Source organism: Trachemys scripta, chromosome 21, assembly GCF_013100865.1.
Source record: "Trachemys scripta elegans isolate TJP31775 chromosome 21, CAS_Tse_1.0, whole genome shotgun sequence".
Taxonomy (NCBI): Eukaryota; Metazoa; Chordata; order Testudines; family Emydidae; genus Trachemys; species Trachemys scripta.
This window is the reverse complement of record NC_048318.1, coordinates 14665751-14693355: the sequence shown is the minus strand read 5'-3', so window position 1 is coordinate 14693355 and position 27605 is coordinate 14665751. Positions and strand designations below refer to the sequence as shown.

The 27605-nt window shown below is 46.3% G+C and overlaps 1 protein-coding gene across 17 annotated transcripts in view; it reads right to left on the bottom strand.

Moving 5' to 3' along the window:
* Positions 1-27605, bottom strand: part of NCAM1 (neural cell adhesion molecule 1) — a 242774-nt gene that overhangs the window by 51203 nt on the left and 163966 nt on the right. For 8 of the 17 annotated variants that reach the window (XM_034754515.1, XM_034754514.1, XM_034754523.1 and 5 more), the window contains exons 5-13: positions 26468-26605; positions 25820-25937; positions 25045-25214; positions 23969-24111; positions 12090-12240; positions 11083-11267; positions 10079-10175; positions 9019-9189; positions 4903-5034 (exon numbers count right to left, since the gene is read on the bottom strand). In XM_034754515.1, the coding sequence (XP_034610406.1) occupies positions 4903-5034; positions 9019-9189; positions 10079-10175; positions 11083-11267; positions 12090-12240; positions 23969-24111; positions 25045-25214; positions 25820-25937; positions 26468-26605 (1305 nt within the window). Of the gene's footprint in view, positions 1-3603; positions 3619-4902; positions 5035-9018; positions 9190-10078; positions 10176-11082; positions 11268-12089; positions 12241-16498; positions 16529-23968; positions 24112-25044; positions 25215-25819; positions 25938-26467; positions 26606-27605 lie in introns of all 17 variants that reach the window. The other 9 variants (XM_034754512.1, XM_034754518.1, XM_034754516.1 and 6 more) reach the window with 2 other exon arrangements.

Here is a 27605-nt window from a genome sequence, read left to right as displayed (position 1 = left end):
TAATAAATTTGTTAGTCTCTAAGGTGCCACAAGTACTCCTGTTCTTCTTTTTGCGGATACAGACTAACACGGCTGCTACTCTGAAACCTGTCATTAAGTTCTTATGCAGCTCTCCTTCACTGATCAACAGCTTCTGCTGGCAAGAGACACGCTTTCGAGCTTACACAGCTCTTCATTGGGTGTTTCTCTCACCAACAGAAGTTGATTCAACAAAAAGATATTCCCTCACCCACCCTGTCTCTCTAATATCCTGGGATCAACAAGGCTACAACAGTGGTCACGTAGGCATTTCTGAAAATTTTACTCACTCTGACTAGCATCTGTCAGGTGTGGTTCTATTTTTCTCATTTCCTGTCACCAGGGGAAATTGTGTGGAGTTTTCAAAAAATGGTATAATTAAATATTTTAGGTACCCCATGCTATGTGTTTATATTAGCATGGACAAGGCTGATGAAGACTACTCATGGAACAAAGTCCTATGCAGCATGAGTAAAAGCATGAGATTGTACTTTCTGCTACTACTTCTACAACACTGAGTCCCCAGCCCAAGACCAGAGGAGGCAGCACTGTGCCATGTTTTCCAAGGAACCTCAGTGCATCACATACATCCCACAGCATTCCCTTGGCTTCCCTTTGCCACAATATTCCCAAATAATTTAGAAGAGCAAAGCTGGTGTGAAATTCCTTCCCAAAACCACCCTGCTGGGAGATTATGAAATCCCAGAGGGTCTTTCCTGGTCTGATCTTCCATCAGTTGCATGAACAAATAAAACCAATTCAAAAGCCCCTGAGGTAATACAATATGGTGTATTCTTATGGAGCCGCCTTCATGCACACATTCACAGAGAACATCAGAGTGCAAAGAGAGATTGAAAGATGGAGGAGTATAAGAGGCAGAGACAGGGCTTCAGACAGATAGGGTGGTGCTAGTGAGTGGAGTGCCACTGTCAAGGGAGATGTGTCAGGGAGGAGGCTGAGATGGAAGGAGCTGTTCAGAGGCAGGAGAAGCTGGCTGAGGCAAGGACGTGATACGTCTTGAAAACCAGCAGGCCAACTCTGAGCCTGATTCAGAGCAAGGTGGGATGGCAGAGAAGGGGATGGGAGCAGGTAGGGAAAGAGAGTGAAAAGGAAACAGTACTGCAATAATGATGCTCCAAACCCTCAGAGCTCTTCTGCTAAGCGAGCTTGTCCAATGTCTGCTCTAACTTCCTCAGCTCCCTAGAGGCACTGGGCCCTTCACAGCCTGATCTGCATTCCTTATCAGGGGCCTGATTCTGCCACCTGATTCAAATGGCATCTGGTGCTTACCCAGAATGGTCGCATGGACACAGTGGAGTGGCCTGTGTGAGTACATGCTGCTCACCATCAAGGTGGCAGAGTTGGACCCTAACGTTAGAGCATGTTAAATCACTATTCTGGTTAGATTTTGTGCACTTTCAGGTGCTCGATCCCCACAACAGATTCCAGCCATCCTGTCTACATAATCACAGGTCAGACCCCTGTGTCCAGCCTGCCTTACCTACGCTCTATGAAGTTGCACCACAGCGAGTCTCTGTGGTCATCCATCATCATTTCCATGAGTGTTTCTACAATGACCTACAGGAAAACCTGACAGCTGTCCTGACCAAGCCTCTGACATAACTTATCCCCCTCTCTCATCACTCTATGCTTTGCTCCTTCTTTCACACTATTCCCCCCACATGGAACAACCTCTACGCATCATTTGACATCTCCTCCTCACGCCTGGTTTCCCATCACCATCTCCTCTAGTTTCATCTGCTCCAACAATCACACTGCAAGAGGTAGGTGGTGCATTTGTCCAGATTAAGCTGTGAAAACTCCATGAGCAGGAGTACATCTCAGCCTGTATCAGCTGACATGCCAGGGCACCTGCAGCTCTGTCCCATCAAACAGGAGAAGATACATTTTGGTCCAGAAAACCAAATTCTAGATGACGGCTCCATACTTTAAAACACAGTGAAAAATGCCATATTACAGGTGTGATTTAACTCTGCTGTTGTAAGAGCCATAGAATTGTTACCAGATGATGTGCATGTGGCTTGGCAGGCATATCTGGAGCTATGACTGTGAGCATGGCTTTTTGATATCCTTTTTTTGCTGCATAATTCAGTCCTTTTCCCCCCTCTCTTTATGGCATTCATCATTATAGATCTGAGTGCCTGTATCTTTATCTCCCCAGCATATCACTGCTGTTGTCCAATTCAGAACACGCTGCCAAACCAATTGCTAGATGGCTACAATACTAACTGTGATTAGCTTTATATGAGGTATAAATTACTTCTGCTAAAATTATAGGTTCCAAACAATGTAGGCAGAGTACTGCACACATGTCCAGGAATCACAAGTGGTTAAGACATTTCTTCCCATTGACCTCATCCTATCTGTAATTGGTACAATCTCAAATTCTATCCAACCACCTCTATACATATCTATCTAGCTATCTGTTAGTCAACCCACTGATCAATCTAGTGATCTACCCAAACTTTGATTTTCTATAGAACCACAGTATTTCACCACCCATAGCTCAAGAATCCTATAGGGAAAATCCTGGCCCTATTGAAGTCAACAGCCAATCTCTTAACTTCAGTGAAGCCAGAATTTCACAATCTATATCTACTGATACACTTTTCGGGAGCTGCAATATCTTCTGGCAAGTTTCTGAGAACACAAACGTGGTGGTAACAGCCCAGTAAAGGCTGCCACTATCATTTTGGCCACAGGATCAGCTCACCAGAAGGGGGTATGTCGTAATACAGCAAGCAGCTGCTACTGTAATTCTCACCCAGCTGAAGTGGCATCGCCTCACTGCCATGCTGTTAATCTGAAAGGCAGGAATAGCTATGGAATATGGGATGAATAGTTTTTGACTAAGCCTGGATTATAAACCTAAAGTGTTCTAAATAAACAAACACATCAAATCCATCATTAATTTTCTTCAGTTAATTTTGGATTTTTGCCGGTGGAGAAGGAGATATGTCTGTGCACTAAAGGGAAAGTGGCTGCAATCCATTTAATTGCTGGAGGACTGCAAGTGCTACTAAGAACAGAGCTTGTTAAAAGGAGGGGGGAAATTGTGAACATTTTCTCAAAATTTTCCCCCCCTTTACTTCCAAATTTTGAAAAAAATGCAGAATTTTTGAAAATTTCTGAGTTGGCAGAAAAACAAAAAAAATCTTCTTCAATGTTGAAGCTCTTTGCTGTTTGTTTTTCTGAATGTCTAAAGTTCATGAAAACTTGAACATTTTTAATGAGTGCTAACCTAGAAACATGCTGCTACTCCACTCCGCAACTGCTAATCCAGTAGTGCCTGACCTTTAGAAAAAATCCTTGCAAGTGACAAATCTTTGATATTGCATGCTGTACAACAGGGAAAAGGCCTCTGAGCTCAGTTCAACAGAGAGCCATATTAAGCAGAGCAGAATGGGTACTCTAGGGTCAGCGTTATTAGGAGATACCTAGTACCGTCTACTTTTTTCTAAGGACAAGGAGAGGGAGAAAAAACTACATTAAATGCTAGAGCTATGGCATGTTAGGGGAGCATTCCAGGGATGGCTAGAAAGAGAGATGCAGAGAGGCACTTACGTGAATGAGGAATGCCTGCGGTTTTCCATAGATGGAACACAGACAAAAAGAAAAGAGATACACCCAAAAACAAAAATGTCAAAGAGATGAAGAGAGGCGATAGAGACCATGGAGCTGGAAATTCAAAACAACAGGTGCTGTACTCAATGGAGAGGGGTCAGACAAGGGGATTACTGCAACAAGATGAGAAGTAATACGGGATTTGGCTTGTCATATGGGATCGGGTTCTCTTGGAACACGATGCTTACACCATTCTGTACAACTTGCACTGTTCAGTGCTGCTGGGCTTGATAGCCAGGGTGATCAGGAGTGTGGCTTCCTATGGGACTGTGCAAAACTCTGAGGGGCTCCAGAATGATCAGTGGCAGTGTGCTAGAGCATCATGGAGGAGACAGCGCCTGCAAAGCGTCGTTAGCTTGAGCAGAGTCAGGAGATGCACGTGGACACATTCAGGCGCACCCTTGTGAAGAGGGTGAACACCACATCAAACACCATGCAGGAGTGTGGCAGGAACGCCCAAGGAGTCAACTTGGGCTACCCCAGGATCTTAAGTCCTTGGCTGGGATCAGATATAAAAGAGTGCGGGGCTCCATATAAAGCAAACATCAGCTCTTCCCTTCTGGCTCCAGTATGCTGCTTCATGCACATGGAATGTCATTATTTTCTCTCTTTCCCAGCTGGCAGAATTTGCACTCCATCCCCCCTCCACAAATCAAACCTGATTTTGGCTCCAGGGCTTTTTGCTCATGAGCGAGGCGGGGAGGGGAGGCCCCAGGGCTGCAGAGACGCATCCCACTGACAGATGGAGATGATTCAGGGCAAGGCGGGTGAACATTTTAACAGAGCAAACAGCGGCGCAGTGAAATAACCTTCCCTCCCTCCTGCCGTTTCAAACTCATTCTCACGGCAGCTTCTCCAACACCCACCCAATTCCTCCCCTAGCCCCCAAGCAACGGAAACAGCCTGTCGCTTCAATTGGGAGACCCAGCCCTTCTCAATGGGCTGCTTGCTTGTATTATGAAAATGCCATCTGATTGCCTGCTGCCCAAGTCTCCTGGAGAGTAGAACATTTGTTGCAGTCATGGGGGTGTGGCCCAATATAAAACCCCACCCTTAGAAGAGGGAAAATATTCATGATGGAATCCGGCAAAAACATAAAATCTTAATAGATTTGCAAAGGGTGCACCGAGACCTGCAAGAGAAAGAGGCACTGCCCATACACAGCAGGGATCCCCTGGGGAAAGCCAGGGAGAGAACCAAAGAGGCAAAGGGAGGGGGGAAGGGTTGATGTTTACTTACGAACTGGCTGGGTCTTGAACTGAGACACTGCACTGATCTCTCCCAGGCCCTTGCCGTTGATGGCTGACAGTCTGATGGCATAGGTCGTCTCTGGCTTCAGGCCCATGATGGTAATCATGCCCTCCATGTTTGCTGTTGCAGAAAAGAGAGGGCGGGAGGGAGAAAGGGAAGAGTGGGGTTTGAATAGACAGTCAGTACAAGCCCGTTTTCATACTCTGTAATGTCAGGTTCATACACGTCGCGTGGGCTGTGCCTGGCCCTGCATGAAAGCCCCAGGAACAAAGCCACCCTCTTTTGTGGATAGTTTAGTGCAAAGACTGCAGGGCTAGCATTGCCGCCTGGGCCTCTCCAAAGGAGATGGGATGAGGTGAGGCCCAGAGCAGGCACCAAGGGGAGCAACCGCTGCACTGGTCACTGGGGCTCTCCAAGGAGTGATCCTACAAACCCCAATGCGGGGCTGTGGCTGCAGAGTGCCCAGAGCCCAGTGCTGGAGAGTGGCTTCCAAGCCCAGGCTCCCCAAACGTTTCACAGAGACAGTCCATCAGCAGCCGAAGCAAGGCAAGCGACAGAGAGACTGGGAAAGCAGATGTGGCAGCACAATCCTTCACATGACATTTAACCACACTGTGGAATAAAGCCACTGCTCTCCCCCCAGACAGAACAAGGGGTCTGCACAGCGTGGGGGCACGTGACATCTCTAGGGCATTGGCTTCCAAGAGCCAGGCACGCTGCAGGCTCCTAAGTGTTCCCATCTACCCCTTTAGCCCCTCTTGCATCCATGTGCAGAGCTCAAGGTATGACATCTGGGCTTGTAAACGGTGCAAATCACGGAGAAAGAACCTGAATGTGCCTCTGCAGTGAGAACAGGAGCTTTGTTCCTGCATGCTGGGGAGCATACATATGCGGGGGAGGCTGCTTTCTCAAGGCAGCCACAGTGCATCTCTGCTCAGCAGAGAAGAAGAAACGTGATGTGCTGGATGGGCGAGCCAGCAAAGGGAGGATCCCGGCAATGGAAAAGCTCTGGGAAAAATTGCTGCTTTCCACCTGAATGGCTCACTGCTCCATGTGCACTCAGGGTTTGTACTTCATGTTGTTTGTGGGCCATTGCTTGCCATATGCAAGGCAGAATGTCTCACTCCCCTTACAAACCTCCCAAGATTCTGGTTGTAGGGTCTAAGCTGTGTTTTGTTGTATCATACAACTTAGTATTCAAACTAGTAGGGAAAAGCAATGCCTCAAGGGGAAACCAGACCCCACAGAGCACGCTGTCACATGCTGGATTCTTTAGAAGTCGGGGCCGAGAAAACAATTTGCCATTTGCCTACAGTATCATGAGACCCTCAGTTTACGCTTTGCAGGCTGGTACTCGACAGGCTTTTGCAGATTCAGCCAGCCCAGAGGTTTTACATATCATCTAACTCCTAAACCACCTCAAAGGTTGACAAGAATCATTTCGGATTCCTCGCCTTGCCCCAGATACCACAGCCTCTGCATGACCCCGAGCCATCACCTTGGGGAGAGATTTCCCTTCTTCCTGACACAGCACAATTTCAAAGCAGAAACCCTGGAGGCGCGGGCGATTGATGAGAGAAGCAGTACAGTTATCTGTCTGCTCGACTCCTATCGAACTGACTGGGAGCCAAGCCTCCGGCAAGAGACGAGGCTGCAACCCTCCCTTAGGAATCAAGCCACCAGGCTCAGACACAGCTTAAGGAGAGAGGTGGGCGGGGGGACTGAGTGAGGTTTTTATTGTCTGAACTAAAGAAAATCTTTTTCCACTTCACAGAAAGGAAGGAAGAAATGGAGAAACCAAACATGATTCTAGCTATGGCGATGCGATACCTGTGGGGGGCAAGGACTCTACAGTGCTATGGTAATACAAATAATAATACATATGGGATGGGGTAGAACCCTCTGGAACAAGATTCTCCCTCCACCAGCCCCATGAGTGCCAAACCGCCTTGGTTTACTGGACTCTGGGGGCACTATAAGGTGTATAGATTTGCACAGACAGTCGTCATGCTGTAGGATTTGATGGGAGTTAGACCTCTTGGGGGGAAGGGAATTTGGATTCTGCTGGCTGGTCGCTCTTTGCAGTTTATGGCAGTGCTGCGCAGAGTGTCTTGGGCAGGAGGTACAAACCAATATATATAAATGAAACCATTATGCAGATTAATGGGGCAGCTTCATCTGGGTCCTGTGTGCAGAGCTGGTCACCCCCATCTTGAACAGGGTATTTAAGATTCTTTAAGTTTTCACTGAAAAAATCCCACGTTTTACAAAGGTATTTAGTTTTTACTGAATTTTGGACCAACTATATGAAAATACTGATTATGTAAAGAAAATGCAGTACACTATGCTAGGAAGACGTGTTTGTTAATAAGTTAGTCTAAGTGTAAATGTCTGTTCAAGGAAGGCAATACAGAGGCAGATAAATATACACATGTGTCCATATGTGTACGTATTGTTAATATACAGTTCATTAAATAAACCATAGCATTAAACTGCTTTTATGTTCAAGACTTTATTTTTCTCTATTAGTTGCTTTTATTCTGTTTTCCAGACCCCCAATATTAAATGAGATATTGACTCAGAAAAACGTAACGCTATTTTTTTTGCACTAATTTTCATCCATTTTTTAATTTTTTGTAGTAACACTTAAATTCCTGGGAAATTTTAAACAAAATAAATACTGAAAATGAAGGGCCTTGAGGATACTGCAGAATTAGAGAGGGTACAGAGAACGGCAATGAGAATGACTGGGGGCCTTGGAGGCTGAAAGGACTGGGACTTTTTACCTTAGAAAGGAGACGAAGAAGAGGGGACTTGATAAAATTATATAAAATAATGACTGGTCTAGACGGGACAGACCAGGAACTTCTGTTCTCCCTGTTTCACAACACAAGAACAAGGAGCTGTTCAATTAAATTAAAAGATAGCAAACTCAAAACTGAATAAAGGAAATATTTTTTCACAAGTGACTGGACTGTGGAATTCACTGCTACAGGATGTCATTGAGGCTGAGAACTGTGCAAGATTTGAAAAGGGATTATACATTTGTATGGAGAAAAAGAATATCCCGCTATAATAGTTAACACTAACAAAAAACGTTGGGAGGGATATTAAACTTCATGCTTTAGGTCTTAATCCGATTATTCGGTATTAGAGATTAGGACGAGACCTTCACAGGCATGCAGGTTACCCCACATCCTCCCACCACGGGGTTTCCCACACTTTCCTCGGAAACAACTGGCACTGGCCACTGTTAGGGAAGGGGCACTGGGTTAATTGGACCGTGGTGATTCCTATTTCCCAAATAACGTGTTTGAATGAACAATATTTTAGTGCTGACCCCGCCCATGGAATGTCCCCGACAGATGACCTTGAAGGTCCATTAAAAATGTTAAAGCTGTAGTTCATGCCGATGCTTAAAAGGGAGGCTTCTCCTTAACAACCCCCAGGTATATAGATTGTTTTATGTCTAATGAGTCTCTCTCTCTCTCTCTCAGCCCAGATTCATCCTTCCTATGAAGCACGGTGGTACCTTCCTCTTAAATGAGCTTATTGCAAACCAGCCTGATGACCCTTTGACCCAGGGAAAACTGGATCTGGAACTCAACTGGGTTTGGCTTTAAACGAAAAGATCAGGTGAGCACAATACTATTTCTGTTGCTTAGATCACAGTTACTTTAGACTGCAAGCTCTCTGAGGCAGGGACTGTCTTTTCACGTGTGAACAGCAACCAGTACAATGGGGACTGATCCCTGATTGAGAAATCCAGGTGATACCGCACTACAAATAAATACATACGTAATAATAATAATAGGTCTAGAGTCTTTGTTGACACTATTGTTTTCTGATCCTGTAAGTAGTGGGGCTCTGTACAGCTGAATGGCAGGAACAGAGCACACCGCAGGGTAGCTTGAAGGCTTACACTTCATACCAGTGGGAGTGATTTTAGAACACCACCAACACCTGACCAAGGGGTGGATTCCACTTCGGAAATCCCGAAGAGCCTAGAACGGATGCTGAAGTTAGAGGGGGGAACGGTCACACTCCAAAAACAAGAAGAGATTCTTGAGAGGCTAAGAGGAACAATGTTTTTTCGCACCCTACCTTCTTTGGCATCATACCACCTGGAATGCCAATCCTCCTCGCCCAGTGCTCTCCATTCCGCCTTGTACTTGAGGATGGGCACCCCACCGGTGGCCTCGGGCTCATCGAACTCCACCTGGGCAGTGCTGGAGTAAGGCTCCACTCTGTCAATGGAAGGAGAGGACGGAGTATCTGGGGGAGGAAGGGAAATAATAAGCAGTGATGTGGAGAGGGCAGGCAGCAAATGTCCATACAGCCTGTGCCCTTGGAGAGAAGGTGTCTGTGGCGATCCCAGAAACGTCTGCCTGCATTCTGCCTTGTGCTTAGGCCCACAGGTGGGACCCTAGCCTCACCCAAGCTTGCTACAGGGACTCTTAGGAGGCAAACAGGTTCTCTGTGAATTGTGGAGTTTTCATTTCCTCCCTCCCATCAGGGACAAGAGACTCGCAGCATTTCCCTCCGGGTCACTTATTTACTCTGATGAATAAATGCAGCCTGCACATGGCTATGCATGCACCCTGGAGACCGTTCTGCTGCTTCGGGCCTTCCTCACAGAACGTTTGAATGCACAGCTGGATAATTCCTAACTGTTTCCATGGCAACCGGGTGAATTCATTATTGAGGGCACTCCGAGTTCAGGATAGTGGAGCCCCTCCCAGCGTGTTTGGTTACCCAGGCAGGTGGAGAAGCCTGTCTAGCTGGCATGGGCTGCTTTGGGATTTCTGTGTGGCAGCAGGATGTTTTACGGAGGAGAGTTCACTAGTTCTAGCCCAGACGCACCGTGCTGCTCTTAAAAGCCAAAGAGCAAGACTCTGTCACAGCACCAGTGGGTACTGTAGGGGACATAAAGGCCTACTCAGGCAAAAAGCAGCCACCTCCAAAAACGGGGCAGGAGACAAAATTCCTGGGATCCACACCGCCTTTAAACTTGCGAGCTACAACTGGCTGCTCTGATGCCCCTCAAGGGGGACACTTGGAGTCAGGAAAGGCTTTCCCTTCATCGCACCAGTGCAATGACTGCCTGTGCATTCCGCCAGCCCTCCACCTGTCGATGGATCATGGGGCTGTGTGGGACACTCACCCGCTTGCACAAGGATGAATTCAGAGGACTCCTGGCCGATGCGATTCACTGCGGTGCAGTTATAGTTCCCAAAGTCATTCTCGGAATCCGGCGTCACCTGGATGTTTAAGGATGGGGAGGGGGGTGTTTAAGGATGCGCCCAGATCTCAAAGCCCAACTTCCCCAACCCCCGCTGGGTTTTACTAAAAGGGGAAGATATCAAGGTACCATGAAATATGGATGGTGAGCATCAGAGACAAGTGCAGGTTGCCCAGAGGCCTTGTGGTGATGGGTGAGAAGCTGAAGACAAGGCTCCACGGGCTGCTCAATTTACAGGAGTCTCTTTAGCCTCCTGCCCTGTTATCTCCTCCTCTCCTGCACCCTCTCTCCTTTACTCCAACAGCACGACGCACACCTGTACCACAGTGAGGGGGAGAGACTGTACATCTGTGGAGACACCTGATATCGTCCCGAGATACAGAGCAAGGGACTGTGTCTTCCTAGGGCTCTGTGAAGCACCCAACGTAACGGGGCCTCAGTCCTGATTGAATCCTTTGGGAACTACCAGGATAGACTCAATAAATGAATAACAATCCCATGGCATTTGTAACTTGGGTGCTTCCTCCTGATTCCTTGCCCTGCCTACAACGACACGTCGCTCTCTCGTGTCCTCTCTTGTCCGACATTTAGACTGCAACCTGTTCAGGGCACAGAACGTGCCTCTTACTGGTTTGCAGCCAAGCACGCTTCTGACCACTAACTAGCCATTCTTCAGCCCCTGATTGGAATGGTCCTGTCTCCTGGCACACGGTGTGCTGTCTCTGCTCCTGCCACAGGCCAGCTCAGAGCTTCTTGTCACTAGAGGCTGGAAATGCTTCTTCCCTGTTTATAGACGGGGCAGCAACAGACCACATGGAGTGACAGAGACCTCCCATCAGGGCTCTCGGTGCCATAAACAAACATTAATCTATAACCCACGAAGGCTGCACATTCATATCCCCTCCCCGAGAGCCCCCTTTCCTCACCTCCAGGTAACTGGCTGATGGGGTGTTGTAGATCTTGATGTTACTGTAGTTGGAGCTTGGTAGCAGCTGTCCATCCCGGAACCAGGAGATGACAGCACTGGGATAAGCAAACACCTCGCACGTGATGTTCACTTGATTCCCCTCCCAGGTGTAGACTGCCACAGGGCCCTGCAGCTTGGGGGCATCTGGGAACAAAGACAGCATCTTTCGAGGCAACTGGAGCCATAAATGTCCCCCTGCACCAGCCCAGTCTCCCCGCCTAGAGTTAGGGTTCTGTACTACCACGCAGGAAATCCAGGTCTGATTCCCAGGCCTGGTGTCCTGACCTCCACTCCTCGGCAGGGGAAAGGACTTGGGGCTGGCAAGAGCTGGGAATGCTAAACTCCTGGGGGTGAGGCTGAGCAGACAGCGCATTATGTGTCCAAGGGACAGCATGTGCCTCCTGCCACGCACCCATGGGCGCAGACAGCACCAGGGGATGCTCTACCAAAGGGGATGATACCATGGGTGGAGGATGTTGAGCAGAGGGCTCCTCAAGTCCTGCAGGCCTCGGGTAGGCCAAAAACAGAGTTGGGGGAAGGTTTGAACAGCAGCTGCTGTACCAAGCCAACGCAAGAGGACTGAGGAGGAACTAGCTTCCTAGCACTACCATCAGGAGGCACAAACCTGGCCCACAACGACCTTGGGCCACGTCACCAGATGGTGTAAACTGATGCAGCTCAGGACCTGCCTTGGAGTGGTGCTGATTTGCACCAGCCGAGGACCCAGGGCCCTGCATTTGTGCACACAGAACTGTTTATTGACCCGGCTTTATTTGTCTTCCCAAAAGGCAATATGGCTGGTTCTTCACCCCAGAAACTGATTCTGGACTGCGCTGACTCCCAGGACCTTTGTTGAAACAGAACAGGCATCAGCCTTGGGACAGCATGTCCTGCGGCCGCCTGAGCCACTCCTTAGGGTATCATGACTGCCCCCTTTGCAGACGAGAGCCCATTGCCCATACTTACATTGCACTTCAAGGTACATGGCCTGGGAGTCTTGCCCGATGGTGTTGCTGGCCGTGCACACATATTCTCCAGCGTCCGTGTACTGAATGTCCTTGAGTGTCAGGGAGGACACTCGGGCATGGCTGCGCACCACTATGCGCCCATCCAGGGTCTAGTAGGAAAGGAAGACAGAGTGAGGGACGGGGCACTGAGCCGCTTAGGGCACACAGAATACCAGGTTTTAATACAGTTCTATTCCCCATCAACTCTTCCTGCCCACCCCCTTAGCCCCCAATGCTCAGTAATTTAGAAGCAATCACCAGCAAGCAGTCTAGAACTGTATAGGAGTGAAATTGACAAAAGCAGCATTACTCCTTGCTGCCTAGGGCTGAACACAGCAAATTCCAAAGCCCCAAGGAAGAGGGAGAGGAGTTACCTTCCCATACTGGCACATGTCAAAAGATACCTGGCTAAGGAAGGTGGGGTCTCTGGTTGAGATGTGTCCAAGCTGGGCAAGCCATGCTTCTTGTGTTCAGAGTTACAATGCAAGGCTTGATAGATACACTAGCTAAGGGATTTCCCACTTACTGCTCTCTTGTAGAAACCTGCTATGACTAGGTCAGTTGCCACCAGACCTGAACACTCAGATTGCAGGTTTGATTCTCCTCTCACTTGTATCTGTTTTATGCTGGAATTACTCTACTGATGTCAGTGGAGTCATTCCCAATTCACATCAGTGTAAGTGAGTCCAGAACCAGGACCCTGAGTTTGAATCAGAGGCCACTGAGTGTGAAAATTCAATGCTCCTGTCTGAACATGGGGCCGACCAGCACAAGACTTGGAAACAGGGTGGGAAAATATATGACCCTTTGAATACCCTTGCTTGAAGTTTTTGTAGGGTCTGTGAGTTTAAACACGTTCTGTAATAAGGTGATTGGCTACAAGCTGATTTAGGAATTGCTCCTATATGCAGTGTGTGAATGTATATATGTCAAGCAGTGTACAGATAGGGAGCATTACATCCAGGTTACAAGGTGTTCAAAGAGATTATAACCATCTGTCAGAATCACCTTGTTCCTTCACAACTGAAATGTTGCAATTCCCAACATCCCTGAATCGTAGGAATGAATCATTCAAGACAGGCCCTCCCAAACCATATAACCATAGAATTTTGTCACCTTTCCCTGCTCCTTTTGCCTTACCCACTACTCCAATTTAAGCCCTTTGAAACACAGACAACATCTACTTGTTTGTGAAGTGCCTAACACGCTATTGAGCGCTACCAACCGGTAAACTGCACACCCTTGTGGCTGTGTGCGCAACTGCGTGTTGTGATCACTACAGTAAGTGCGCCAAACTTCCAGCTAAACAGACTTACAATCGCAAACCCCACAGAAACGCTGAGCCTTAACAGAGAGCTCTATTCAGATCTTGGGTGCACAGCTCTTCTGGGTCTAAGATATCTTTTGGTTTAGTGGTTGAAGCCTGGGAAAAGCTTGAGGTTCAAAGAGATAATTATAAGTAAAGATGATGGTCCAGCTCTTAACAAGGTGTGCTAAAAAGACCTGCCCCACTGTTTCCATCTCTATCTGAATCTATTAACTCAGCACATTTTTGTCCTTTAAGCCTTTCCTATCTAGAAGCAGAGAATTGATATCCATTGATAAAATATGGAAGCAAGTCTGCATTTCTCTCTCCTGTCCCCCCTCCCCCTGCTCCAAGGAGGTTTGCTGCAAGCTTGACGAAACCAGGCCAAGGCCACATGCTAACAAGTTTGCCCTCTCTCTCTGGCACAGTCTCTAGGACACGGAGACACCGAACTCTATTTCATGCATGCATGGGACAGTGCGCCAGTCTGGATCACTATATTTGGCAGCTTTACAGGAGCTGTGAAAGGTTTCCTAATGAGGCATTAGTCTATTGCACTATGTTTCTCATGTGAAACCATATTTTCTGTCTTTGTTCATAAAAGTCAGACCAACGGTACATCTAACCCAGTATCTTGTCGTCCAGATGCGTCAGAGGGAATGAACAGAATAGGATAATTATCAAGTGATGTGTCCCCTGTCGTCCAGTCCCTGCTCCTGGCAGTTGGAGGTTTAGGGACACCCGAAGCACAGGGCTGCATCCCTCACCATCCCAGCTAATAGCCATTGATGCACTTATCCTCCAAGAACTTATCCAATTCTTTTATGAACCCTGTTATACTTTTGGCCTTCACAGCATCCCCTGGCAACGAGTTCCACAGGCTGACTGCGCATTGTGTGAAGAAGTACTTCCTTCTGTTTGTTTTAAACCTGCTGCCTATTAATTTCATTGGGTGACACCAGGTTCTTGTGTTATGTAAAGAGGTAACTTTCCCACTTTCGTCACACCAATCATGATTTTATAGACCTCAGTCATATACCCTTAGTCATCTCTTTTTCTAAACTGAACAGTCCCAGCCTTTTTAATCTCTCCTCACAGGGAAGTTGTTCCATATCCCTAATCATTTTTGTTGCCCTTCTCTGTACTTTTCCCAATTCACAGGGTATTAGATCCTATCAAAAGAGCAGGCCTGGTTTTCAATCCTCCAGAGCTAAAGGGACATTTACTCCTTTGTGGGTGAGAAGAGTCTGTTTTTAGGATGTTTGAGTCCTCTCCAAATAGAGCACAGAGATACAACCTCCCTCCCCCCCACCACACACACACTTGCTTCCCACACACATTGGCATCATCAGCAAAGTGGCAAGCACCACTAGGTGGAGGCACCCTGAAATATTGGACACAGTTGGAACATCAAAAGGAAGGAGATGAGGGAGCCAACCTAGCTCTGTGCTTTCATTATCCCAGTCGGAGTGCACTTAACTGGGAATTAGCATTGCCTTGCGCAGATCTCAGCAAGGCACCATTAATTTGGGACCTGATTATGTTGGAGTGGAATGTTTCCGATAAGTCTTGTTCACAACTCAAACTGTAATAAGACTGTCTGTTTTGCCTGTAACTGAGATTTTAACATCTGTCTGTGATGATAATACTCTTTTTGGTTCATATCCGCTGCTAACTTCTGATGCTCTCCCTTTCTCCAGTACACTCTGGGCTGGAATGGTGAGGGAGGATTTACAGGGTTATGCAGAATGAGAGTATGGCTGATTGGGGTTCAGAAGCACAAGTAGCTAACAGCTATTTCCCCTCCAAAGTAGCTTACGCAAGGCAAGAGTTTAATAAATAAAACATCCTTCATAGAACCCCACTCAACTCTTTTAGCAGGAAGGGAGGGAAACGATTTCAGACTGAGTAAGCTTAGTAGCATTACTTTTGCAATTAAAAAGGCATGAGATACACAGTGCAATGTATTAAAGAATATACAATTATAACATGAATTAACTTAGAAGAAACTAAAGAAAGGAAACTATTAAAATTCCAAATCCTCCAGTAGAAACCAGCATGAATAGTCAACATCTCCATTTTCCATGTTCATGGCTCTCCAACATACTATTTCAGAACAGAACTAGGCAAGTTCCCATCATCCTCACCTGAAATAGACGTGATGGGCTTGGGTAACAGCCGAACCTTGTCTAAACCACATCGCCCTCTCTACTTCCCACTGGGTAGTAGAGATACTCAATCAGGCTACCAAAATACTGCTGTTAAGAATACGAAATGCAGTCACCAAACTCCAACCACCAATGATTAGCCACTGCTATTTGCTTGGGAATTAGGTTCCCAAGCACATTCGGAAGCAAGAAGTCTCTCTACAAATCATGAATATGTAAAAACAGAATATTTTAAATACGTAATTTCATGTGAAAAATATCAACCGATTTGCACCAAATTGTGTTATTTAAATGCATTTAACTCCCCCCTCCCATTTCCTCCCCAAAGAGATAAGTAAGAAGGTCAATTTAGTAACCGGGAGCATTTCGTGGAGAAACACAGCCTGGAGACATGTAATTGCATTGCTTTTGAGATGGAATGTGATGCAATTGTTCTTTAAGAGAAGACTGACTCTAATGAGAGCAATGAGCAAACAGGTGACTTGGGCTGGAGTGGAGGCAGTCAGGCTCTTAGAGGGAAGCTACTTTCCCAAGCCACATGGAAGGAAAGTCTCCTAATTCCAGCTCAGTGCCGTCTCTAGGATGGCAATTTGGCTAAATGGGCTTTTGTCTATTTGCTTTCACATCCACTGAAAATGACAGTCTGGTCTTTTAAATGGCAAGCAGGATTTTCACGCATGACTTCTGCCAACTCCTGACACAGCTTGTTTGCTCATCCAAAGATGCGTCGCTATAAGCCAAGCAATTTCTACCACTATCAGCTGATCTTTTTTCTTTTTTTAATATGGTTAAATTATTAATACTGGCTTGGTTACTGTACTAACGGTGTGTTAATCTGTAATACTTTTTTAAAAAAAACTAAAGGGATTGGCTATTGGTCTGGTAATCTTATACCTCTTGCTTCTCGGGCCGAGTCCACGAAGCCTGGAAAAAACAGATATAAAACACAAAAACACACACACAAAAAAAGCAATAGAAGTTTATCAAGTGTTGCGTTTAGGTAACATACTGTATGCATCACACTGCATTCTGTGCACATGCAAGCTCCAATTTAGATCACTTCTGGGAGGGGCGGGGGGAAGATGAGGTGGGAAATAGCACTAATATTTCCATCTCCCAATATAGCTTCAATTTGGATTTGCATTCAGCATTTTAATTTTTTAAAAACTGATTTTAAGATGAATTATTAATCAAAGGCTAATGATATTTGAAGACTTTGTGCTTCTGCTGTTGCACATTAAGCAACTGTATATTTTTGCTCTGCTGCATCTCACCACTTCTATAAACATGTCCCAGCGGTGCTGTGGAAGCAACTCCGATGACCCAGGTCACTCAATGCAAAGATATTTATAGAACTGGTTTCCTAACGCTGATTTTGTTGTTTGCACAGATACACTGGTTATTAATGCTTGCATTGTTAACACTATCATGCATTTGTACCATTTTTACATGCATGCTGTGTCCAGAATAAGAGTTCTCATATTACACAGCTGAGGAAAAATGTGAACTCCAGAATCAAACAAAAGACAACAGCAATGAACTCTTAACTCCACTCGGTAATTCTCCAGCGAGCAGATGCTCTCAATCCTTACTGGGGATGGAACAAACAGCAGACACTCTCTCCAAACATGCACTAGCCTTATCAACAAAGGTAAGTTTCTGAGCGAGACAGCAGCAGTCTAGGTCATAATCACTCCTGTTTGGAAAGACCAGGGGTCGTTGGGTTCACTTTTCCTCTATCAATCGGCTTTTCGTACACTTTGCCCTGCCGTCTGTTTCATTTGCAGCTTGTCCTGCTTCCATTCAGGAGTCAAAAATCACCTGCTAATATCACAGCCAGGAGGGTGTTACTTAGCATGCGATCCAAAGGCATGAGTATCGCTGACGGTTGGATGATAGCGGCGTACACAAAGAACAGGAGACGGACGTTCAGGAAATGAGGATGGGAAATGCACCGTTGTTTCCAAAGTGCTTCCAGTGGAGTAAATGTGACCAGCAAACAAAATGAGACTGAAGTACTAACATACAGTATTGACTCGCCTGATTTTACATTCTCCACAGTTAACACATCAACTTCTGCACATTGCTTCCAATCCCCAAACATTTATATTTATCTGTATCCCAACCAAGTTCAGGTTCCATGGAAGCCTAACAAGCAAGTTACACTAACTCAGCATCATCCTTGTTGTATATGTCTGGACTCACTGTGGCTGCTCCACAAAATGTTTATGTGATTTCCATAGGTAGATCCTTCACCCACCCCAGCACATTCATTTAGTTTCAAATCCCCTTATAAGAGGTTGAAGAGCTCCCATATGAAATGCCAAGGAATATTCCAACCTGACATCATCCTAAACCTTTGCCTGTGGTTTTATGCCAGTACAGTGCTTCGCTGGCATTCCAGGCTACTGCACTTTGTGTCAGTGCATGGGTCTCATTGCCGTCACGTGTTAATCTCCCTCCAAACCCTTTCATCTGGGGAAGAAGGTTTTAGATCAATCTAATTTGGGATGGGGAGGGCAACGCACCTGATACCTCTAACATCTCCTTGCAGCAATTGGGTAAAAGCAATTGTCTAACTTTCCCTTTGACTAGTTTTCAGTCCCTTCAAAGTTTGCAAGCAGATGAACATAACTTAAGAATGGCCATACTGGGTCAGACCAAAGGTCCATCTAGCCCAGTATCCTGTCTTTCAACAGCGGCCCCAGAAGGAATGAACCAAACAGGTAATCATCAAGTGAACCATCCCCTGTCGCTCATTCCCAGCTTTTGGCAAACAGAGGCTAGGGACACCATCCCTGCCCATCCTGGCTAATAGCCATGGATGGACCTATCCTCCATGAATTTATCTAGTTCTTTTTGAACCCTGTTATGGTCTTGGCCTTCACAACATCCTCTGGCAAAGAGTTCCACAAGTTGACTGTGCGTTGTGTGAAGAAATACTTCCTTTTGTTTGTTTAAAACCTGCTGCCTATTGATTTCATTTGGTGACCCCTAGTTTTTGCGTTATGAGGAGTAAATAACACTTCCTTATTGACTTTCTCCACACCAGTCATGATTTTATAGACCTCAATCATATCCCCCCCTTAGTCCTCTCTTTTCCAAGATGTAAAGTCCTAGTCTTATTAATCTCTCCTCATATGAAAGCTGTTCCATACCCCAATCATTTTGGTTGCCCTTTTCTGAACCTTTTCCAATATATCTTTTTTGAGATGGGGCGACCACATCTGCACGCAGTATTCAAGATCTGGGCATACCATGGATTTATATAGAGGCAATATGATATTTTCTGTCTTATTATCTATCCTTTTCTTAATGATTCCCAACATTCTGTTCGCTTTTTTGACTGCCACTGCACATTGAGTGAATGTTTTCAGAAAAACATCCACAATGACTCCAAGATCTCTTTCTTGAGTGGTAACAGCTCATTTAGACCCCATCATTTTATATGTATAGTTGGGATGATGTTTTCCAATGTGCATTACTTTGCATTTATCAACCTTGAATTTCATCTGCCATTTTGTTGACCAGTCACCCAGTTTTGTGAGATCCTTTTGTAGCTCTTCGCAGTCTGCCTGGGACTTAACTATCTTGAGTAGGAGAAAACCCAGCTCTCCCTCTAAGATAGTTGGCCTATTTCTATGCAGCAGCCTTTACCCTCTGGGGCTGGTAGCAGTTCAAAATTAACTAGAATTGCAATCTCAATCCTAGACAGTTTCATGCGCTTAGTAAATTCTTAGGAAGTTTCTCTCTCTCTCATTGGATTCAAGCAGTTAAATGGGAGCAACTTAGAAAATAAGGGATTCCCTGGAGAATTTAATGGAATTAACCCACCTGACTTATATATGGATGATTTTGTATATAATAATGTAATTCAAAGTGGGGACACATTGCAAATCAAGATTAGGAAATCCCATGCTGAAGGGGCACCGTACGCCTGAGAATCAGCACAATGGAGATTTTTGCCAGTGTTATGAACACCACCATGGATTAAAATTGAAGGGACAGATCCTCAGTTGGGGTATCTCGGCATAGCGCCACTGAAGTAAATGCAGCAGTGCTGATTTACACCAGCTGAAGATCTGGCCCAATTTTTTTCCTATCTCCCATTTCTGTTTATTTACTTCTTGCATTTCACTTAGCCTGGACCATGAAAAGGAACTAGTCACTTATCCACCGCTTCTCATGCTCTAACCCAATGCTGCAATGATTGGGTTGCAAATGATGCAGAGAGAAGTGCTGAAATTCCAACAAACAACAAATTCTATTCTCACTGAAAGTCTTTCCAACTAATTTCATTAAAACATTTCCAGATATTAATCAAAATGGGTTGATTTTTTTTTAAATAATTTGGGGGTCTCAGCTACCCTGCAGCACTGTTAATGCCAACAAATCCCTGAAACATGGGGCGACTGAGGTGCTGGGAAATTTTTAGAGTAGCACCAACACACCTGTACAATTCACCCTAGAAGATCTATTGGTCAAATTAGAACATACACTCCGTCTCCTTTAGCTAGACGGATTGCTACCTACAGGATGTACATGTCAGACTGTTACATTCAGGAACCATGAGTTTTGCACAAGCTTCTCCACTTCAGTAACCGCCGACCTTGTACGAGAGCCTTGGTGAAAAGAAGGCTTAACAAGACGATGTTGACACATCCACTAAGCTCTCAGTGGCACAGAAGGAGGCAGAGAATCCAGGGCAGGTTCACTATGCTCTTGAATTATCATTCCAGATTTCAGCTCTTTGATTAGGGAGAGACTCAGCATGAGACTGTATTGGCAGGAATTATTACCCTTTATTCTGCATCTCCGATTAAATGCAAAAACGAGCCTCAGTACTTATGTAAAGTGCCAAAGGGCTTTCCCAAATCAGAGGTGAGGGGGGCCGGTTAGGATTGGATTTAAAAGGACAGACTGTTTATTGCCCATTTCCGCGGTGTGTTTTCACACAACCACACTGGTGAAAAACAAAGCGATGGCACTGCATGAGGCTGACATCTTCCTCCTCCTCCATCTCCTCCTGGCTTTTTAGTTGATAACTTCAACAGTCTCTCATCTGGGAACAATGGGCCAGGATTCATGCTTGGCAGAAGCAAACCCTTTCATCTTCCTAAACCGGCTTTGATTTGGCCCAAACCTCTCACTCACTCTCTTTGAAGTGCTATCTGTGACTGCGGAAGATATGGCTAAGTGCTGACCCTCCTTACAAATACAGCATTCCCACTGTGAGAGCTGGGCATGGTGGCACTCATAATCCCCTTCCAAGGGGAAAATTAGCACAAAGCTCTCATTGGCTGTACGGTCACTGATTGACTGAGCAGAGCAGAAGGCACTGACTCCCACACTGACTAATGAGAACATGTGCACTTTCTCTTTGGCTAGCACCTCTCGTTTGCTGTTAGGCAGATGGTAACACGCAATGCAGCTTCTGATGAGAGGCTAGGGAGCAGTAATCCTTCGGTATAGACCTGGCCAGCCTGCCACCGGCATCGGCAAGATTTTAACAGCAGATATGGTAGAAGACGACATTATTTTTACATACAGCGCAGCTGAGAATCTTGTATGGGAAACCTTCTTTTATGCATTAACATAAGAAACTCAGCTCATGTTTCCTGGGCATGTGTGTAAGAAAACAGCCTGGTTAGTGAGAGAGTCCATCTGGACACCTAATAGGAAACAGGACTGTAATGTCTCTGCACTGAACATATACTGACATATACCAGATCAAAACTAACTTTTCTGCACCCTAATCATTGTCGTGCAAGACGGACAAAAGAGAGTGGGCTGAAATATAGCTAGCAGCATGCCCCGACTGTACAGATATTTCCTCTTGTATCATTCAAAAAGAGATGATCCTGTTCTCCAACACAGGAGCGATAAATACTCAAGGGAAGCTAAACAAAAAGGTATTCCAAATCAATAGGAGACCACTCATTACACCAACCACTCCCTTGGGTTATCTCTGCTAGCTAAGTTCTTCTGTAACAGAGATAGACAAGAATTTTAAAGACGTGACTGCAGGGCAGTGTAGAAATGCCCTTAGTCTGTCATGGCACAGAATTCACCTGGGTTAGTTGTTTCCCCATTAGTGCCTGGGGAAAACTGACAAAGCCAACTCTCTCTCTCTCTCATTTCGAACATATGCAATCATTCTTCTGCAAAACAGCAGACTCGCCAGCAATGGGAATCTTATTCTAAAAGATCTCAGCACTGGCACCTTCAGTGTTCACCGGCTGCCATTCCTGCTCCCATTGTCTGTACACTAGATGGTGAATTCCTTGAGACTGGGATGTAAGGTAAAATGTTCAAAAGTGCCCAAGTGACTTTGGTGCCTAAATCCCATTTCCAAAACCAACCTAGGCACTTTGGGGATGGATTTTCAAAAGTACGTAGGCGCCTAACTCCCAGTTAAACTCCAAAGTGCCTACAGGCCAATGCCTGTCACTTTTGATTTGGGCACTTTGAAAACAGCACTCTTTGTCCCAGAGTCATGGCTTATCTGTTTCTCTGAGCTTTGACAGCAGCACGTGAGGAGGTGAGGGGGAGGGCAGAGAGAGAGAGAGAGATTTGGCCAGTCATTTCCTGGCCGTTTTGACCTGTTGAGTTTTTGAATGTCTGTATCATTAACCTGCACCTAATACATTGCATATGAGCTTTTAATAAACGAGAACCAATCACAGAAATACCTGCCTGAAAAGTGCCTAAACACCCTGGAGATCTATACATAAAACAACAAACCCTGGAATGAGGGACTCTGCCAGTACATCAGACATATGGTGGTAGTTTGAATCTTCGCATTTTCCTCCTATCTACATAAGAAACTATCCGAATATGCACCATAGTTCCTTAATATAGATCACTGACTCAACAGCATCAAACAGGATATGTGAGTCTCAAAAATAGTTAGCAGTTTTGCAGCTGAGATCTCATTAGCTAAATTGGGCTAGACAGGCAGAGGAATATGGAAAAAGCGGGATCCTCTGGGAGATTTCGATGTGATTTAGTCTTCTGTTTTCAGTCGCTATTCACTACACAAAAGTTCTTTCTCCCAGATGCAGGAAATCAAGACTCCAGATCCCATTGATCCTGGTCTCCCAAATACCTTTCCTGGATGGAAGCAAACCTGTGAATACCCTGGTCCAGTTGCCCCAATGCAATATGGGTCTGAGCCAAATCCCACTGAAGGCAACGGGATCTTTTCATTGACCTCACTGAGCTATAGACTAGGCCCTCTATTGAACCCAGTGGAACTTATACCTTTCCTACAAGGCAGGGGGAAGCCTGGTTGTTTCTGACCTCTCAGGCAACGGATTATGCATCCTCAATACACTGAAAAGAGGAGACTGATGACACAACACAACACAACGGGCTCATTACTGCAGGAATAGGCTGTGTGGCTGGTTCTAAGACAGTGTCTAGCTCGGTCTGTTTTCTACCATGCACTCCCCATTCCCCTTGTCGTCACACTGACTCAGATCCGCTAACGGGTTCAGGCCGCTAACCACTACAAGTGGCCGGTTGTTACAGAATTAGCAATGAGCACTATCTAATTTACTGTTTGCCTAAAGGTAGCTCAGTGCTGGAGCTAGGTTCTCCCTTCTCGCTCAGTTGCCTTTTATGGGACTCTCCTAACAATGGACAGAGGTCCCTAAATCTCCACCTGTTATGCCCCTAAGACAGCTAGTGGCAAATCAAGCCAGAATGGTTATTTACAAAGAAACTGCTAATTATTTTTGCCTTGAAAAACAAAATGATCTCAGTATGTGATTCACGATACAGGCGAACACAAAGGCAACCAGGTGTTTGTGCCCTGAGTACGTGCAGCGGGAGTGTACGATACAGGGGGGCAAGAAAGAATTAACAGGCTCATTTTGGTCCATAGCATCTCAGAGAGATGCCTTTTCCCCCAGGATGGTTCTACCACCATGATGAGGTCGCTGAGCACACTGGAATCAGGCACCCGTCTCCACCCACCACAGTGGAATCAAAGGGTGGACTGTTTCCTGGGAACTCCCATGGAAAGGATCCCCTGTTTGGTGCTTTACTGCAATTCTCTGAAAGCCTCAGTAGCAGAAACAAAGGAGAGAGGTCCACGGTGGGGCAGAGCTGCAACGAATGGGTATAGCTAGGCCAATTAACACCAGCCAGGGCTCTAATGATAAATACCAGGCTCACAGGTGCCTTGTGCAGCATGGCAGGGTCTTATAATAGACAGAGAGGAGGAATCGCCAGGATTTCAGTGTGCATCTGCATGACATCATCATGTCTTCTGGCTCAGCAGAGAACAGCGGGAGGCATGGCAGACATGAACTGCTCTGAGCCATGTTACTGAGGCCCTGGCTTTGGGAGCTGTTGTACCTTCTCTTCATTGCTGATGTTCCGGGTGGAGGTTCTCCAGGTGATGGAGGGGATTGGGTCCCCGGAAGCCTCGCAGGTCAGTGTGATCTGGTCCTCCAGTTCCATGGCAGTTTTGTTCTCCACGTAAGTGATTTTGGGTTTTGCTGGAAAGGGAGCACAATGGGGTTTTTTTGGCCACTGCTATGAAGCGAGGCTGCCTGGAATTAGCGAAGTCTGAACTGAAACTATCAATTAGACAAAAAGGCTTTTGCATTGCTACTTTCAGAGAGAACTGCTTCAGCAGGCAGAAGGGCAGCATGGTGTCCCCTCCCCTCCTCTGGTCCAGCCAGCCCTGGCTTCTAGTTTAGCAAAACTAAAAATGGGCCCAACTCAGCCCCTGGAGCAAGTGCACCGAAGCCAGTCATTACATCAGGGCCACGGCTGTTTTAAGAAAGCCGTGAAGGAGACTAGAAAAGCTAAGGTGGTTGTTTGACACCACCTTTATGCGACCTGGGTTTTTTTTTTTTTTTTTTACTCGGATCTCTGCCAAAAAAAGGTCTGTGATAAATGGCAACAAACAGCTGGAAGAAATTGACAACTTCACAAGGGCTAACATTAACGTTTTCCATAAAGCAGCTAAGAGTGAAATTCACCCCAGTGCAGAGTTTTCGAAAGTTCCACTCAAATCCTAAAGGCTTGACTTAGTGCCCACAGAAAACAAAGGAAAAGTCTCCCATTGACTTTGGATTCAACCCTAAACGCTTGAAAAGCATTTGAGTGACGCGCAGTCTAGTGCTGACCCCCTGCAGGGAGCGTGAGTTTCAGCCACAAGAGATAGGAAATGGCAGAGAGACGGTATTTTACAGTGACCACCGGCATCTCTTGTCTGGTAGACGGCACAGTGCTAGCACACAGGCTGACACTGTAATTCAGCAAGCGCACCCAGTGTCTGAACCAGACATGCCTGCTAGGTAGGCAGGGAATGTGGGTTCCAGTTTATAGCAATGAGCGGCCACCGGCCAGCTGGGCTCTCTGACCAGGCTGTGGGGGGTAGGGGCAGGAAGGAGCTATATCAAGCCTCTTATTGCCCTGTTTACCAAAGACTTTGAGGTGGATGATGGCATCCTGCTCTCCGGCCTTGTTCTCAGCCATGCAGGTGTACTCCGCCTCGTCGCTCTTCTCTACCTTCTTGATGGTCAGCTCAGAGCCATCGTAGTTGAAGTCGTATTTCTCGTCATCGTCCCCCCGTTCTATCAAGTCCCCGTCTCTGCAGGGCACAAAACAAGCAGGTTGGGTGGGAAGTTAACGCTGGCTGGTTTTTAGAACACATCTGTATTTCTAAATCTAGCTCCTTTCTTTGGGAGGAAGGACAATTTCCCTATGGTCCCACCTGTCTCGCACTTGTTTTCCTCCTTCGGTTGCACCCTCACGACCCTTGCCTTGGGGTCCTGTGCCACAGAGTCCTTCACCTGTAAACATCCCTCATGCCAACCAGAGGGGGTTGCGTGAGACCCTGGCCCTCCACCCAGAACCCAGCCTACTGCCCCACAGCAGCATTCGGAGCCACTGTCAGCCCCATTCCTAACCTTGGTTTCTCAATGCCATGTTGAAGACCTGAGGGTGAGGGATGCTGCAGCATATTGCTATTACTGTTGCTGCTATTGTTACTGGATAAAGACCATTTGTAAAAGCATTACAATTCTCTGACTTTGTTATGAGAAACTGAGACAATGATATTCTAGCTAAAATGGTGCCATTCCCCCTGTGACGGGCTCTGCTCAGAGGTGCAGATGGAAGCAGCACTCATGCCGAGTGCCTCAGTTAAAACATCCGTGTTCTTAAACCATGTAAACTGTGCTTAAAGTATCTTACTTCATCCAGCTCATGGCTGGCTCAGGAAAGCCATCAGCATCGCACACTAAGGTGACAGACTGGCTGAGATTGGCTGTAGCATTCATGGTGTTCTGCCTGGCACGGACAGAAGGAGGCACTGGAAGAAAAAAGAAGTTGCGTTAGAGAGAGGGGGAAAGAACAGGTGGGTAGAAAAGAACCAGGTAAGGAAGTTTCCTGCCCTCTGCCATACACACATAAATCAGTCCAGTGAATCACAACCTTCCTCCAAAGGGAGCACATCACCTGCAGGTTTGAACCTATACATTTGATGCACAAGGTCTCTCTATCAAATGGTGGGAGGAAGAGGACCCACATTGCACAGAAGATGGTCTGTTGGACAAAACCATCCATGAATCAAATGAGGGCCATCTTTCACTTTGAGCCATGAGACATTCAAGCTTACTCCTGACATAATTTCCTGTAAACATCTTGTAAATGCCAAATCGATTTCATGGGTGTGTTTATTCGATACAGCAGAGTGAGATTAATAAACCTCATGGATCATGATTCTGACAGCTCACGAGTGTGAACTGATGATCGTGTCTTTCCTTCCAAGACAAGGGTGCAGCAGTTTATAACCCAGGTAGCACAGGTCCCCTTCCACTGCCAGGGCTCCAAGCTGCTCACCATTCACGATGACCTGAATATCCTTGAAATTGACCTCCCCACGAGCCAGGATTCTGCCCTCACAGCGGTACGTCCCCTCATCCGTTTTCTTGATTCCCCGGATTTGCAGGAAGTTGTTGGGCAAGACTATAAATCGGACTAGAAGAGACAAAAGGAAGCTTCAGTCAAGAATCATTCAGAGGGAGCGCTGCAATGAATGGGCACTTCCGCACTCCCCTTACAGCTTGGAGACCGAGCTTAACGTAAGGTAACGTCCCTTTCCATCAGGGTAATGAAAGTCACCCCATAATCAGATCTGACATTGCCAGGAAAGACCATCCAGGACAGAGTCCCTCACACAGCAAGCTAAGAGGCAGTGGGGACAAACCGCTGTGTTATTTTACAACCAGCACTTTTATTTTACTTTAAGTTTAATCAATACCTGGCTTGGGCCAATGAACCATTTACTACTTGTCTCCCTGGGAAGTGGAGTCTGGTCTTAAATAACGATAATACCTGGCTCTAATATACAATTTTTCATCAGTAAATCTCAGAGCACTTCACAGTCTTCTAGTGCATGTATCCTCACGCTGCCGCTACAAGGTGGAGCAGGGCTATAGCCCCCTTTTCTAGATGGGGACCTGAGGCACCGGCAGGCTAAGTGACTTGCCCAAGGTCTCACGGGGAGGCTGTGGCAAAACAGGAAACTAAACCCAGGTCTCTCAAGTCCTAGATTAGTGCTCTAACCACTGGCTGCTCTGTAACTGCACTTCCTTGATACCTAGACTGACAGGAGCTGGGAAATGCTGCAGAGGCAACACTGCTCCCGGGCTCAGGGGAGACAGTGCTCTGGAGTGACATCAGCCCACAAAATCCACAGAGGGGCTCCAATGTGTGCTGCTCCGTGGCACAGCGTAGGGCAAATGGGAGCGCTCTGGCCAGGACAAGTTAACCACTTGGCCTCTTTAAATCCAGACTGGATTTCTCTTTTAAAAAAATACGCTTTATTTCAACGACAAGCCGCTGTGTTTTAATGCGATTCCTGAGTGAGGTTCTCTGGGCTTTGTTATGGAGATCAGGCTGGATGATCATAATGGTCCCAGAAGGCCAGACCTAATGTGTGCCATTTTACCCCCACTGCTCTGCATTCCTGTGCCTA